Source organism: Anoplolepis gracilipes, chromosome 8 (assembly GCF_047496725.1).
Source record: "Anoplolepis gracilipes chromosome 8, ASM4749672v1, whole genome shotgun sequence".
In the NCBI taxonomy this organism is placed as follows: domain Eukaryota; kingdom Metazoa; phylum Arthropoda; class Insecta; order Hymenoptera; family Formicidae; genus Anoplolepis; species Anoplolepis gracilipes.
The window spans coordinates 9708940-9725442 of NC_132977.1; the positions used below are offsets into that span (position 1 = coordinate 9708940).

The window sequence follows — 16503 nt, forward strand, 5'->3', positions numbered from 1 at the left end:
AAATTTAAATTGTAGAAATTATATGCAAGCAGATGTGTGTGTGTGTGTGTAAAAAAATATTTCTAGCACATATTAAAGGAATTTATATAACAAAAAATTTTTTAATTCCTAAATAAATCAGATAATTGTTAGAAAAACGAGAAATTTATTCGCTCATTTAGAAGAAATCCTCAAGAATGATATAACATTTATCTCGAAACGGCGAAAGAAATTGTCTATAAGAAATGAGATTACACATTCAATTTAAAAATTATTAGACTTTCATAAAATTATATTTCCGTTTTTCAAAATTATTTGCAGTATAACTTCGCGAATCGATGTCACGTGCCTTATTGTTAGAAGAGTGCTCGACGCATGATATCGGTTTTATATCGATCGTAAATCTCGGACGATACGCGCGAATTTTTCTCCAAAAGAAATAGGTAATAAAATCAAACTGGACGATCGGCGAGTGTGGAATTAGTATGTAATTATTCCTTTTCCTTTGAACAATACATCAATAAATAACATGTACACGTCGTTCCATATAAAGACGACAGCCGGTCGCATTGTTCTCGATTGTCTCGTACCTTTCACACGCGTCCACTTTCGTGACTTCTCCTTTTTTCATCACGAATGCGAGATAATGTAACACCGGAAAGAGTAAAACATTTTCTTTCATGATGAATATTTTGACAGCAGTGTTTGTTGCAATAACTTAAAGAAAAATTATTTTGTAATAAAAAAATTATAACTGATATAATATCTTCATTTGCAAATCATAAGAAACGATAGTTCTGTGTCACTTTGTACATTAGGTTGCGTCTTCTCCGCAAAAAAAATAATCCGCTTATAATTGATTCCTATTCGTATTGTAAGACGAACACTAAAAATAGGTCAACAAATTTAAAATTTTGCGATTAATTTCTAAATCCAGGATAACTCTCTTAAAAATATTTTTTTGTCTCTCTTAAAGATATCATCCTTTTTTTTATTCTTTATTCTTTATCTTTAAGATATCCTTTTATATGTTTTGTATGCTAGAGAAGATGTAGTGTGTATTTTTTTAAACAGTGTAACAGCTACTATGTAGCTTTGGAACAAGTAGCCAGATGATAAATTGTCCAGCCATGACCTTATACACTTTCGAATGCTCCAGTCGCAACTCATGAGGCTCTTTTAAGCGACTTTTAAAAGCAAACCAAACAGCCTGAGGATAAGGCTCAGGGTCGTCAGGATCAGCTAACCTTTCTCCTCTTGTCATCGACAAAGCGGGCCATAAGGAAGGTTATTCGTGAATTTCAGCTGCGCCTTCCAATCGCATTCAACGTTAATTTGCTTTCATATTAACTTATCAAACTATTTTATGTACGATAATGTAATTAATAAAAACAATCATTATATATATATCTACACGAGAAAAGAAATCTTTATATTCTTTATGCAATTTCTTGAATTAAATATATGATTTCGAGACAAATCGCGCTGTCAATCGTTGTGTGTGAATCGCAGAATTCAACGATCCTTATAAGAGAGTCTCGGGAACAAAATGGTATGCACCGTTAAGAGAAGCGTAAGCAATCGCGAGCCGTCATCCTTGAACGCGTAATTTTTTCCGAAAGTTCAAGGATAGCTCGATAAATCGCGTCAACCTCAACGGCCCATTAATCACACGTATTAGCATAATGACCGGAGGGAAGAGAGATCATAACCGGATGATAACATGATAAGCGTCGATGAACAGCTGATATAGAATTACTGATTCGCGATGAATGCAGGCTTTTGCCCGCGATGCGGAACGGTCGTGTTATCTTTAGATTTTGCCAATTTCCGCGTGTGAAATTAATTTGGACGACCTAATTGCATGGCATAAGTATCCAGAAGTGAGAGCATTATTATAATTATTAATATCAATAAATTAATTGTTAATTTACGGCTGTATATATTTGTAGCTACTAATAATGCTGCTCTAAAATATGACAGCGTTATATTATTATGATCTGAAAATGATGAAAATATGTCTAGAAATAAATTATACGTTCGAGAAATAACAATGTGATTAATCAAAAAGATTAATGCTAATATTGTGCAATGTCAACAGCTAGTGCGTAAAACTATAGATGACGATTATGTAATGTTCATCATAAAGAATATGCAACATGTTGTAAAAAAAAAAAAATGACACATGTATTTAATTATATTTCAATATATTTTATGATTCTATGCAGGAATAAAATATGATTGTAAATTTTGCGCAAACATTTTACATATTTTTTGTGTGTCAAATAAAAAGATATGAAAAAAATTCTCCCAAAATTATATAAATATAATTTTAATAAGACATATATACTAATTAATACATGCAGTAATAACGAAGAGTTTTATAGTATTTTTTAGAAAGTACTCTTACCTTCGGATTTTAAGATGAGATCCTTCTCGTCCACAGCAATGTGCGGCAGACGGTCCTTTAGCTCCTCGATCTCAATCTCCAGCTCGGTCTCGTCTTCAAGTCGGACGGTACTCTCGTCCAACAATCTCCTCTCGGCAGATAATGTCCCCTCCTTCTCCACTCTAGTAACATTCTTCGGCGATAACGAAGCGTTGAGCGAGGATCGTTGTACGTTGCTGATTTCGTCCTGCTTCTTGGACACGACGGGACAACCGGGCTTCCTGGACGGAACAAATTTGTCTATCTTGATCCTGTCGAGATTGGGCGGTGTAGGCTTCTTCATTTCCGGCACGATTCTCGGCTCCTTGAGCTTGATTCTGTCCACCTTCGGGTCTTTGATATTCGGGATCGTGATAAAGTTATGTTTCTCCTGCTGTTCCTGCGACACGATCGGTGCTTCCTCTCGCTCAGGCCCTGGACTGCTGATTCGCTGTTCCTTGTTACAATTGGCGATCCTGCCGATCTTGCTCCACGACAGACGCGTCGCTTCGGATGGTTTCTCGGGTGCGAATATTACGTTGTCGACATTGAAAAGCACATTCTTCCTCTTGCTTTCGATCACCCGGCCGCGTTTTAGGATGCTCTTCAACGTCTGCCGGGCTTCCTTTAGCCTCCTCGGTGGTCTCTTCGGTGATATCTTCGGTATCGGGATTCTGGTGACCGGTGGTGGTACATCATCGTCGTCGTCGTCGTCGTCATCGTCCGAAATTTTCCTGAACGCTTCATTGAACACCCTGATTCGCTGACCACCGATCGCCGCCACGACGCTCCTGTTCGGTATCCTCTCGATCGATTTCACCTTCGACGAATCGAACAGGCTGGACATTGTCCTGAGATCGTCCTGCTCCAACGCATTGTCCGATAAATCGTCGCTTAGATCGTCCTCGTCTTTCTGCTTCTTCAGTAACAGATACGGATTCACATCGCATTCGAGGATGCTCCTTCGCGAGTCCGCAGCGATTGTTTCTTCCTTCCAATCGTCCTGACCGCTTCTTCTCCTCTGACTTGTCTCTCTCGACGGTTTTTTTGAAACGCGGTTCAGTCTCGCGGACGTCGTGGCGACGGAATGAATCCGCGAGTGATTTTCCGAGGTCTCTTCCAGCATCCAATCATTCGAAGACACACCGCTGCTGCCGCCGCTGCCGCCGCCGCCGCCGGAGAAACCAGGCCGCGATTTGCGATCGTCGTAGCTCGCAACCGCACTCGGGTCTTTATCGAACCACTCGGATCTCGATATCGTAGACGTATTCTCGATCGAGCTCTTCCGCTCTTTCGTGGCGACCCGCGAAATCATGCTCTGGCTCCTGGAATCTCGCTGCGTGGACGATCGATGCGGCGAGATGCTGCGCGCCCGGGATCTCGGTTCCACGAGCCGGTTCCGTCGCATCTGATCGTACGGATCGTCGATCGGAGTCCTCAACACGCCTAGGAAATAGATTCAACCGTTTGTAATCGCGAGCGCGAGAGGAAATCGCCCGGCGGCTCCTGCGATTCGATTTATTACAGCGACCTAGATCTCTAGATTGAACGCGAAACATGAAATTTTTGTGATGGCACGCATTTCAATTTCTAATCTATATATATTATTTCGAAGAATTTCTTCCGCGGCAATACAATATTTTCTCCCGAGAATATATATTACATATCGATTTCTAGTCTCATGTACATTAGATATTAAGGAATTTGTATTCTGAAAATAATGTATAATATATCTGAAATTTGAACGTTCTTAATTTTTATAAAATTCAATTTTTACAATTACAATTTAATAGGCTGCGAATTTATTAAAAAAAATATGTAATAGGGTTTCTTTTGTCATAATCTAAAAGTAATTTGTTTTCGCGGATTAAACGTTATGAAAACAAAAGAACAACATAGTAAAATGCGTAAACTAGAAATGTAAAAATTTGTAATCATTTATTAACTATTACTTTCCACTAACTAAAAAACACTAGTGATCGGCTAATAGATTCGCGATTACAATTCACATCGATGATGGGTTAATACAAGACGATCCAATTACCATCGCGAAAACCATTCGAGTGTAAAGTATCAATTGTCTGAAAAATCGCTACTTTACATTTCTAACAATTCGCAAAGTATCGTTACAAGTATCGAGAAGCTTAATCGCGGCTCGAATAAACGGAGAAGCGTACGATAGTCCAAACCGATTTAAATGCAAACTAAAGTACATAGGTATGCGAGAGCATCATCTGAGTAAGATTCAGTTATCTTGCCCGCGGCCAAGAACTTTCTGCGCTTCGTGTATACACGCTATCTCGAACGCAAACGAGGAGAAAATCTCTCTCTAATACGAAGCGCGCAATTAGAGCATGAACATCATCGACGGGTAGGAGCTCTTACACCCCGTCCTCACTTATCTTACTTTGACTTTGGCCGACGTCCTCGTATGTATACAAGTACATTTCACACGACAAAATAAGTACAATTATTCTTATATACAGGGTCTTCGAAAAGTCCGGAATCGGAAACTCTGTATATGTATAAGAATAATTGTACTTATTATATATATATATTACTCGTTTCTATATTCTTGGGAAAATAATCGTCGTAATTTATATTCAAGGATGCGAATATTATACATATGTATAACTCGGAGAAAAATCAGAGAGACGAAAATAGCGAATGGATTGATTCACTCACCGGCGAGACTGGGTCTGGACCTCGAGGATGACGGTAGCCGGCAGGTCCCGCCGAAGGGTAGCCCGGCGACCCGGTGGCCGCCGCACTTGCGGCAGTTGCCGAGCTTTCTGACGGTACCGGAAAGGAATTCCGGACAGGAACATACTACGAGTAGCGGTGCCGCACCCGGCAGCGGCGGCGGTGTCAGGAACGGTCGCGGTTGTTCGGTCCGCGATGACCTCACCGTGCCATACATCCACGGATCGTTACCGTAGATCATCTGGCGGGAAATCACGCTGCTGCCGCTTATGGTGCCCCAACCGCTCTTGCCGGGATCGTCCCCGGGATTCTGGTGGTGCTGCCGCGACAGGCCCAGCCGTACGCTCCACGATTTCTTGCCCTTGCTCAAGGTGTCGTAACTCTGTAATCAAAATTGCAGGAGAGATGACAGTTGAGTAATAACAATAAGATACTCAATAATAACTACAATAATAATAGCTTGTAAAAAAATTCCCTGATCTTTCTAGATATTTTAAAAATTTCAGATAAAAAGAATAATAAATAATAATAGAGAATAAATAATAAACAGATAATAATAAATTTAAAAATTACAATAAAGAATATACATATATTGCATATTGAATATTTTATTGAATTATAACATTGAATATATATTCATTTTGAAATTTTTATTTTCATTTTTAGATTGAATATATATATATAAATGAGAGACAGAAATATATGTACAATACATTTAAAATATATAATTCACAAAAATTACCTCGCGAATAAAATTCCCTAATTTTTACAAAAAAGAAATTCCTGAAAATTTAAAATTTCCATATTTTTCCACGGAATTGACACTGAATAATATTGAATACGAGAAGAGTGAGATAAATGTCAAGCTCGATATTCTGTAATTTTTCAGTGCATATGTTTTTAATAATTATCATGAAACCTATAGTATGTTTTTTCGACACGATTATTTCTTTCTTTGATTACCGGATGAAATTACATCGTGAGAAATGTCTGAATGTACTTATACTTGTCGATTTCTTACAACCTTTTATCACAGAAATCGAGCGTTATGCAATCTCCATTCACGTACTTTCTACTGTAATACTATATCACTCGAGATACATCAATTGCTTTAACGATACATTACGTTACCACGAAACTTCTAATACTTTTTTTCGACGTGATTATTCGTTTCTTCGTCTGCCGGAAATGACATCGGAAAAGTCTCGTCGTAAGAAATCATCCGAATATGTATTTGCGATGTACATCGTGTGATCCGCGACATTCTTACGGTAATTGGCTATCAGTAATTACGGATGTATCATTCCGCTGACTCTCCGGTTCGATATATCGCACTAGCTATAATAACTTCCTGGATAGAAAGAACATGCGAGGTCCTGAACAGCCATAGTTATATTCGCCCAGACACAAAACAGAGAATCGGCCATTGTTGCCTCCGTCAATGTCCAGGTCATCATTCTTCTTTTCTTCAAGCTGTTTACCAATGGTGGTATGCCGTAGACATGGCATGCATACGACATCGGTATTTACGCTCGAAGGAATGAAATTCCAATGCATATCACTAGAAACTGGGGGACAATGTATGCGTGTTTCTAAAAATATATATATCTCTTTATGTCAGAGTAACATAACGGTTAGAAAAAAGATTTATATTCAATATTTTTACATGAAGTAGGTAACTGCTTTTACATTCAAGCGTATTAATTGTAATAATGTTCCCAGTTGGAAATTAAAAATAAAAATAAAAGATTCAAAGATGTACAATATTAAAGTATCGATTGCAAACTAATTTACTCGACTATGCGTGTACTTAACTTGTGTAATTAACAATAAATTTCTCCCATGTCTCCAATAATCAACGCAAGGCCTTATCGCGACAACGAAAGCGAATTCTCGCAATGCGCATTAATCTGGCGGAGGAAACGCAAAACGTAGATTGCGAAGCCTTTCACCCCGACGTGTCACTCTCATCCGCGATTTTATCCGCAACAGGAATCGCTTTGTGTTCGACGAGTATTGAGAGGCTGATGGATCACTCGTTTCGATTTCCCTTTAACGGCACGTACTCTAACTCAGCTCGATCTCTACCCCCCTTTTCTTCCTTTCCAGAACCTTCGTGGATGGCGAATCCCTTCCGCAAATCACGCTGCTTCTCAGCGTCAGTCGTATTGCATTCTCCGAAGAAGGAAAAACGGAGAGAACATTCGAGCTCCGGTAGGTAAGTTGCACAAAAAAACCACAACGTGGAAGAAGAGCCGTGGATGGGCAAAAACGAAGGAGGAGAGCGGAAGAGAGGAAGGCAAACGCGCGTTTCAGGGAAAGTGAACGATGGTATGATCGCTCGCCATCGCCAATTTAAATTCGCTTCCCCTTTAGAGAAATCGCAGAGATAACGTCGCGCACGTCGCGTGTCGCGATGTTGAATCTCGCGAAAGAGAAAGAGCCAAGAAAAAAAAAAAAGAGAGAGAGAGAGAGAGAGAGAGAGAGAGAGAGATCAAACAACGCGCCAAACAAAGAGAAAAGAGGCCAAAGAAACATGTAAATTTGATTTCCTGTTTATCGTGAAATGGTGATTTATCGATTTATTATGTATTTCTAAGGAGATGAAAAAGTTCTCAATATACAAGTCCTTTGCGATGAAAAAAATTTACTAAAAAAACATCAATTTTAAATCTCTTATAAATTAAATTACATTATTTTTATGTTTCATTTACATTTTAATTTATTCTATTTTTCATTATATTCTTCGCAGCAACATTTTTGTACGTAAAAATAAATTTATTTTTGTTTATTTACAATCAATATTTTTGTCACATAATTTATGAATTTTTGCCAATAAGAAAATATCACTCGATAAATTAGAAAAATTGTGAATTATCGGAAAATCATCGAAGAAAACGACAAGAAAGATAAGAAACTCAATAAGGTAATAATAGCACTTTCAAACGGGTGCTATCGACACTTGATGAAAATCACTGAAAAGTATCGCTCCCCTCGAGGAAATGGTTCGTGGAATAGCAAATTACGTGAGAAAAAAAAAATACAAGAGAAAAATTTTGCGAGCGACATCGTACCGTTACACGTTGTTCGCGCATGGAATTCTTGCGTTTCGCGCTCCGCAAAAATCGCGCGCGTTGATGCACAAAAGAAGAGAGATCGCTCGCGACGATTAGATCGAAATAGATTCCCGCGGACGAATGAGGAGGATGCTGTTATCCTTAAAAGCCTTAATTAGATTTTCTTAATCACGTTGATGTTAGACTCTCAGTTGCTTCTATCTAATCCATTCAGATTCCATTCAGTTTGCGCTTTATAATTATCCTTCGCGCGCTTATCTCCCTGATCTACACATTCGCAGTTTCCGCTGATAGATGCACATAGATGCAACGCACAACATGTGTATACGCGAAATAAGAACTGCATCTCGGACGGAGAGAGCGAGACATGTCGATTTGCTCGCGACACGCGCTCTTGACCGAATCTAATCTGCGATCTATCGAGAGAGTCTGCGCGATATATATTCGGTCCTTCTTTTTCTTTATGCAGTTGCAAATGGAAAGACTTGGATGGTAACTTGTTTTGCAATTCTGACTGCGAATGGAAAAAAAAAGTTACATGTAGCGTCTTTGAAATATACATCTGCGTCGAAAAAGAGATCATTTATTGCGTTCGATATAATTCTATCCTATAATGCGTCCTGGAAACCTATTAAAGCAGAAAAAAGTCAAATTTTAAATTAAAAATATTTTCCACGTATATTTTCTATCTCGAACTTTGGTATAATCTGTTGACGTTGATTTTTGCCAGTCTAATCGTCTTCACATATATTCGATAACGTCATCGTCATTAATGAATTATATGACTGTAAAATAGACAAGTTTTACTAATTATTTTTTCGTCAGAAATATAACGATGTCAACGTCTTTTTGTTTCAGTAAAACAATAAAGATAATTTTTCCGAAAGTGCTATATGAAGATAAGTGAAAGTGGGATGTATATCGGTTAACGCGCGTTAATATATTGGTTACATACAATTTGTAAACTGAGTCAAGCCGCACGAATGATACCGAAATTGAGGGGAATTTATTAGGTTCAAGAATGCGTGAAATTGCGATAATTAACGAACGCAATCGAAACTACGAAGCGCAAAACGCTATGAATACACGCAATAAATTTTGAAATAAGAAAGTCTTCTTTATAAATCTGCTTCTATTAATATCACTATAATTGTAAAGAAATCTTTCATACATATATATAACTATTTCATATATAAATATTGTAGTTATATTAGCATGCATGATATTAGGAAATTTTTATCAAACGATTTTTTAAAAATTCTTTATCTTAATCAATTTATATAATCAATACAGTACGAAAACGTCGACTCTTGATCTGCATTTTTTGAGTTCGCAATTATTAGAGCGCAAAATCCGCGCTCGCAGTAACTGCAGCTGCAACAAGGTACGACGGAATGTACAACGAAGCGCATAAGGTCGGAAAATGGGGCAAGCCTCGAGGGCGAACAGCGAGGTGCACTTTACTTTCTCGTCCATGCGGGGACTTTCGTAAAAATCCTGTCCCACAAGCTCACGTAAGAGCACTGGCCAGTCGAAAAACAGAAAGTAAACTAGCATATACATGCGGGCGCGAGAGCGGCACGTATGCAGGTAAGTACACATAGACGCAGATCGCCACGCCTGCATGCAACTGACAGGTGCAAACGAGGCGAAAACGGGCGTGGTTGATGAAATCGATTTTGGAATCGGCTTCCAATCAGACGATCTTTATTATTATGAGAAATTTAGTTCTCATGGGAAAAATAGATATTTTCAACAAAAATGAATTTATATGTCATTTAAGAAAAATTTAATTTTTTTATTAACATTTTTGGTTTTTTTAATATTTTATAAACATACGTAATCCCTTCTCATAGTTAAATTTTTTTTTAAGCTAGAGTATCACATGTGTAGAGCAGAACATATATTATTCACAAATTTCTCATATCGCGCGATGTATTCGCAAAAATCTATTTACTCAACCTTTTCTAAAAATATCTCTAAAATATGCAATAACATTTTACATTACAGTGCATAACGATTTCCTATTTACGTGAAATAAATATATTCATTCGAATGTAGGATCGCATCATGATGCATATATATAGTTTCGTTGCACATATTTCCCTCGCGATTATATACGATCATGAGATCTTCGATCTACTGTGATTTATCTTTCTTTGTGCGATATTTCGTTGGTGCAACAAACATAGCCTTAGATCTTTTCATATCGTTAAAGCGTCGAGACTACTTCCTTTAAAAGACTACCGACTCAAGTGGGAAACGATCTTTAGATGCGCGTCTCACGAGCGACTCTTCTTCTATGTTAGTCTAAGCAACTCTTGAGAAAATACGAGATGAGATCTCTTCACTGAAACATATACTCGCGTGTAGGTACACAAGCTTCAACTTTGCGAAGCTGGCCACTTATTGCACAATTTTTTATAGAACATTTGAGATTCTTGAATACACGATTAAATAGTAAGAATCAAAGAGACAAAAACGTTATTAATAAAACTTTTTAAATAAGAAAACTGGGGGTTATTTTTTAATTTTCTTCTATATGCTTTGCTAAAAAAGGATATTGGTCAATCACCTATATATATATATATATATATATATATATATATATATATATACACATAAAGTAAAGAAAGATACTTGGATAAAGATATCAACGGATCGAATCGCTACCAAGCTTTAATGTTCCATATCTAATCGATTATAGAATATTAAAGTGTCTCAAAAAAGTAATCCGATCCATGTATTTCTTCTTTTTTAATTATAAGACACAAATATCTAGAATTCCTTTCTCCCATTGACTTTTCTTTTTACTCGTGTTTCCCAGTATATTGCCGTAAATGTTGCACCATATTTAACTTGGTTAAATGAAGAAAAGCATGAAATAGACATTCAGTATCCTTGAAAAAACATGAGATCTCGTTCGTGATAAGCTAACGTTAATTCATAAGATAACACGGTTCGAAAGCGTTTCAAAAGAAAAATGAGGAACGTATTACATATGATTGTGGTGGAAAAACAGTGACCGTTCTTGAGAAAAGAAAAGAGAAGGAGGCGAGAAAAATAAATAAAACGAGATAGAAGAAAAAGCGCGCTCGCATGCTTAGCTACTCATTTCTCGAGGTCATCTTGATACAGACGGTCATGGAGAGAGAAGAAAGTACATTCCTCCCCTCTGTTAAATAATTGTAATACTACTGGTCTTTTCCTATAATTCATTCGCAAAAATAACGACGTTTTTAAACTGTTTGATTACAAATAATCTTACTAAGAACAAAATATTCGTCGATCATTCAATTTACTATTAAGATTATTATAATTATTTATACCATTGCGATCATAACAATATCTCATTTTGCATAATGCTAGCTTTTAACTTTGATTTAACAATACGATATAAAAGACACTTGAGTATTTTTTTAATACTCTTAATAGATGTGAGAAATGTTTTGCTCATATAAATTTTACATAATTTTGTTTTTTGTTCTGCGCAAAAAAAGATTTCAATGTAACGTTTTTACTAACAATAAGACTATATATGCCTTTGATAAATTCAACGACTATCATTAATGAATCGTATCTCATGCCTTAGCGTCACGAGAAGTCACGTTAAAAAGCAGCCCGTCCGTTCCGTGTCAACAATTACCTTTCTGGATGAAAACCGCATCTGTCACGCTCAAGTGAGCATACATTTCCGGCTGGGGACTGTATCGATATGCCGAGGCAGGCAGGTCGACGACTTAGCGTGGAGTGAGAAATTATCTATTCCACCTCCACATGAACGACATTATCTTTCCTGAGGAAAGTATAGTCGGCGCGCCCTTTTGCCTCCTACCTTTTTTTTTTTTTTTTTATACCATCGGCTTCGCCATGTCAATTGTGCAAAAGGCAATAATCATAATTCCAGTCATAACTGCGGTAACAGTTTTCATTCTGCCCGTTACCGCGGGAATTACCACTACACTTGCCTAGAGAAAAGAGAGACAGCTGCGAGGGTCTCGGCTTTATGTTCCGGTATGTCAAATATTCTGTTTCGAAAACGCGTTGACTTTGTTACTTTAACTCTTCATCAAACTCGTAAAAGAATAGTCCCTGAAATTTGTAAAGAATCTCCATCTCTACAAACCACGCGTCTCTTTCATCTACGAATTTCATAAATAATATGAAATGCCTTTTTCTTAAAAAATATCAAAATACTATTGAAGTTAGAAATAATTTATAATTCTGGCGCATATACATATATATATATATATAATAAGCTTCGGATAAATTCTTATTCTTCAATGAATCTTCTAATTAAAACTTGAACAAAATATTGATCCATTAGCGTTAATAAATCAAAACATTGTAAAAAGGACAAAATTAAATATTTAAGGAACATGAAGAGAATGATAATAATATCATGTTGAAATAGTAAAGACATGTCCGCTATGGCTGCTTATAATTCTGTGACGTTGAGTGCACGAGCACATTTTTCACGCGTCACGGAGCAAACTATAGCCTCGAGGATGGCTGATCAATGGAGAGAAAAATGACGGTCACGAGTACATACATACGTGGACCGCGATGCACTTGTATGCGCTACTCAATAAATACGTCTCTATTTAAAAATTAAAAAAGACCAAGATGCGGGTTACGTGCTATTTATTATAAATTACGCAAATTATCGCGCGTCGCAATACGGACAACTAACGGTTGTGCGTTCCATTTAAATAAAATTTCACGACTGAATCGAACACTGCGGCACGTTATGCAATCAGACACTATTATATTCCAGAGGATCTCTACGTGATCATCGAGCACTTGTAATTCTTCAATATTACTTGCAATTACGTCAATTTCTTTCCTTGTATAAATCGGTATATATATTGTGACGAGAAGGACACCGTCAAGGTTTTCCTGAAACTATTAAGTCTCTATTAATATTCTATTAATTAAACTATTAATTCAATACTATTAATAATGCAGCTGTAAAATATATTGTAAAAATGTATTTAATAATTCACTTTTATATCTAGTATCTGCATCTAAGAGACATTGAATATCACGTATCAGATGTGCTAAAAAATTGCGCCTATCATTTTTAAAATAATATCGCAATGTGTGTAATCCGAATAATTCCGAGTAATTAGAACGGATACCTGACACACTAACGCAACGATTGCAGACATTTCTTCAGCAATTTACAATTTTACGATTCGCAAATGCGTTTAATATATATATATATTTGCTTGTTTATTATCAATATTGCAAAGATAGTTACGTATGCCAGGCGCTATTGCACGCGATCTTCTAGCTAAGCCGGGGTCACGGTAGATGCACCGCGGATGCATCATCCTTGTGACTGCACCAGTGCGTCTCCGCGTTGCACAACTACTGGCTAACAATAAGACTCAACGCGTGTTATTACAACGCCGCTACGTTAATTGTATAAGTACGTGTCTCGAGTGCCTTTCGATACACACAGATCATCCATGTGATACCTACGTGGCGCAATAGGATTGCACTCGTATCGAATTAAGGATTATAAAAAAATTGCAGCTTTTTTATAGACATTTTTATTTTGTAACAAAATTATATTTAAGCAGCTTTAAATAAAAAAAAAAAATATTGTTTTATATACTTTTACTACTATTGTATAACTCAAAAGAATTTTGCACAATTTCTATTTTATCTCTGATTTATTTATCAAAATTTACTTGAAAGATTAATGTTTAAGACGTGATAATCTGAGTAAAAAAAATAATTTTGCTAAATTTCTCCTTTCAACGACGAAAAAGAATCTCGTCGAAGCGATTAGCAACGTTGAAATAAACTTTCCATCTACTTGTCGCTATAATAATGGATTTTTTTATATCGTTTTTAAATACCATATACGCCGAATCTCTTCCAAAATAATCTAAGAGGCGTTTAATATTCACGGAAACGATTAAAAGGCGCTTATTCGCCGCGATCGGAGAGAAGAAATATGGGGCGGATACGAGATGGAGCGCGATTGTTTTTGCGCGAAAATTACGTCAAGAAAAGGAAAGTGACACGCTCGGCGGCCCATGTCGGCGGCAAAATTTTCACCACGCAAAGAACCTGTCGCGGCAGCGGCGATAAACGGGGATGATAAAGATTAAAGACGATACGCGCCAACGAGTGTGACGACGACATGACACCTATAGAATTTGCAGTACCGGTGAAAAGGTTAGATGAGAAGAAAACACTCGAGTCACGTGTGAGTACTTTGGGTTCAAATACGCTCGTTCGGACGTAAAACGAATAAATCAACGAGTTGAATTTCCGTGCCATTTATTGCTATAAATTTACTGTCTCATATAAATGTTAAATTCCTATCTTTTTTTCTTAAAAAGAGGCAAGAGATTAATTACCTTATGCCTGATAATAATTAACCAATATTTATGAAACGGCTTGTAATTTGTTAATCTATTCTAACATTAAGTAATATCTAAAATGGATCTTATAAATCATAGGCTTTTTATCTCATTGTCAGTCTTATTACGCTCTTTAATTACCATTGATGTAATTATGTATTATTAGCACGTCATGGAAATTTATATCTTTTATAAATATAAGAAGTTATGTTTCTAATATTTCTTTGCTTTGCACCTTTCGCGCTTAAAAAAAATATAAGAATGAAAAAAATTGTAGTATTTAAAATGTTTATAATCTTAGAATATGATTAAAGAACTGGTAAAAGTTATATATTAAATATCTAATACATAAGTGTGAATAATGTCTGTTACGTAATATGCAATACTAGATATCCATATGAGATTCTATTTCAAAGAAATAAAATTATCGAACGAATAGATCAAGTTGAAAGATTAGGTTCAGCTTACGTGACAAAGTATTATTACTCAACTCATTACTATGATATAAATGCAAAATAAAGGCTGTCAAATAACGCGTACGTTTCGCGCGCAATGCAAATTTATTACAAGCAAAAATCTCTTTTTATTATTAATTATAATTATATTTTATTGTTGGTACATATTTATATAAAAGTCGAATAAAATCTTCCATTACAAAAAATCCATAAAAAATATTGCATATCGCTATTTTATTAAAAATGATTTTTGGAAATACATATAAAATATGTAAAATTAAGACACATTTTTTTTCTAAAAAGATAGTAAACCAAAAATGAATATAAAATTTATAAAAATGTAAATTCTTTATAAATATCTTTAAGACTCATTAGAGGCATTATATATCACCGTTTTGTAGACGCAAGATAAATAAAGTTTAATTCGTGGTTTGAAGGCAAGAAATTGGCAGGGAATAAAGAATGTCGAAAGTTCCACCCGCGCGTGTATAGCAACGTGAATCAAATACTAACTAAACTAGTTGACTCGAGTTCTCAAGAACCAGGAACGTTCGAAAGAGCGTGGAAAGTTGAGCGCCTGTAAGAAATGTATGCTCGAATAGTTATATAAATTATTACCGGTCACGCGCAGACATATAGCAGAATGTCGCTAAAGTAGTTCTGGATTGCAAAATAGCAACGGTTAATATAAGAAGGAACGATATAACATCTTGAACCAGCAAGTTCTCTTAATAAAAACGCATTGTCATCGGATCGTTATTTTCACATCACGAGTTCGTGATAAATTACGATTATCAAATTATGACAGGTATTGGCGTCTGTTTTCCGAACGGATAAGGACGTAATATAAAAGCGAAATAAGCATCATTCTCTTTTTACTGCTCGATTTATACGATATAGGTAGGAATACTCCTTAATAGTTCTCTATAACATGATTGCGATAGGATGCGCGCCGTACAACTGTTGTTAAAATAACATCTTACGAAATACGTTGTACGTAAATATATTTTATTACCGGCTTGTGAGCCATGTCCAAGCGATTCTTACGATCTCGGTTATCCAATTAGATCTTCCGTTTCTCGATGAGAGCGTTCACGTAACGCGTTGGGGAAATTTCTAGCCGGATTGAACATAAATTAGCTGCGCAGCGTTGTCACTGACTAAAATGTTTTCGCGGTTACTTAAAATTTATTTTTAGGCAGCCCCCGTGTCGTAAACATGGCATTTCGTTGGTACGTGAGGTGCGTATGCGTGCGGTGGATGCGGTGATTTATGCATGTACGGTCGTAAAGTTTGTTCCTCTCTTACCCTCGCGAATGTTCGATTCGCGTATCGTTCTCCTCAACGGCTAGCATAAGCGTGTGAGATTACTTAAGGAATTGCGCAAATTTATCCCCATTCGTAACACTTGTCGATGCGATGGAAAGTAATCATACTTATATGCGCGAAGTAATGATACTTGTAAATCTGCTTGTATTGCT

The 16503-nt window shown here is 36.5% G+C and overlaps 1 protein-coding gene across 3 annotated transcripts in view; it reads right to left on the reverse strand.

Annotated features, from left to right (window-relative positions):
* The window catches only part of Rhogef64c (Rho guanine nucleotide exchange factor at 64C), a 112002-nt gene that overhangs the window by 13143 nt on the left and 82356 nt on the right, over positions 1 to 16503 (reverse strand). For all 3 annotated transcript variants that reach the window (XM_072897563.1, XM_072897564.1, XM_072897565.1), the window contains 2 exons: positions 5093 to 5492; positions 2390 to 3853 (listed from right to left, as the gene is read on the reverse strand). In XM_072897563.1, coding sequence (XP_072753664.1) covers positions 2390 to 3853; positions 5093 to 5492 — 1864 coding nt within the window. The remainder of the gene's footprint in view (positions 1 to 2389; positions 3854 to 5092; positions 5493 to 16503) is intronic.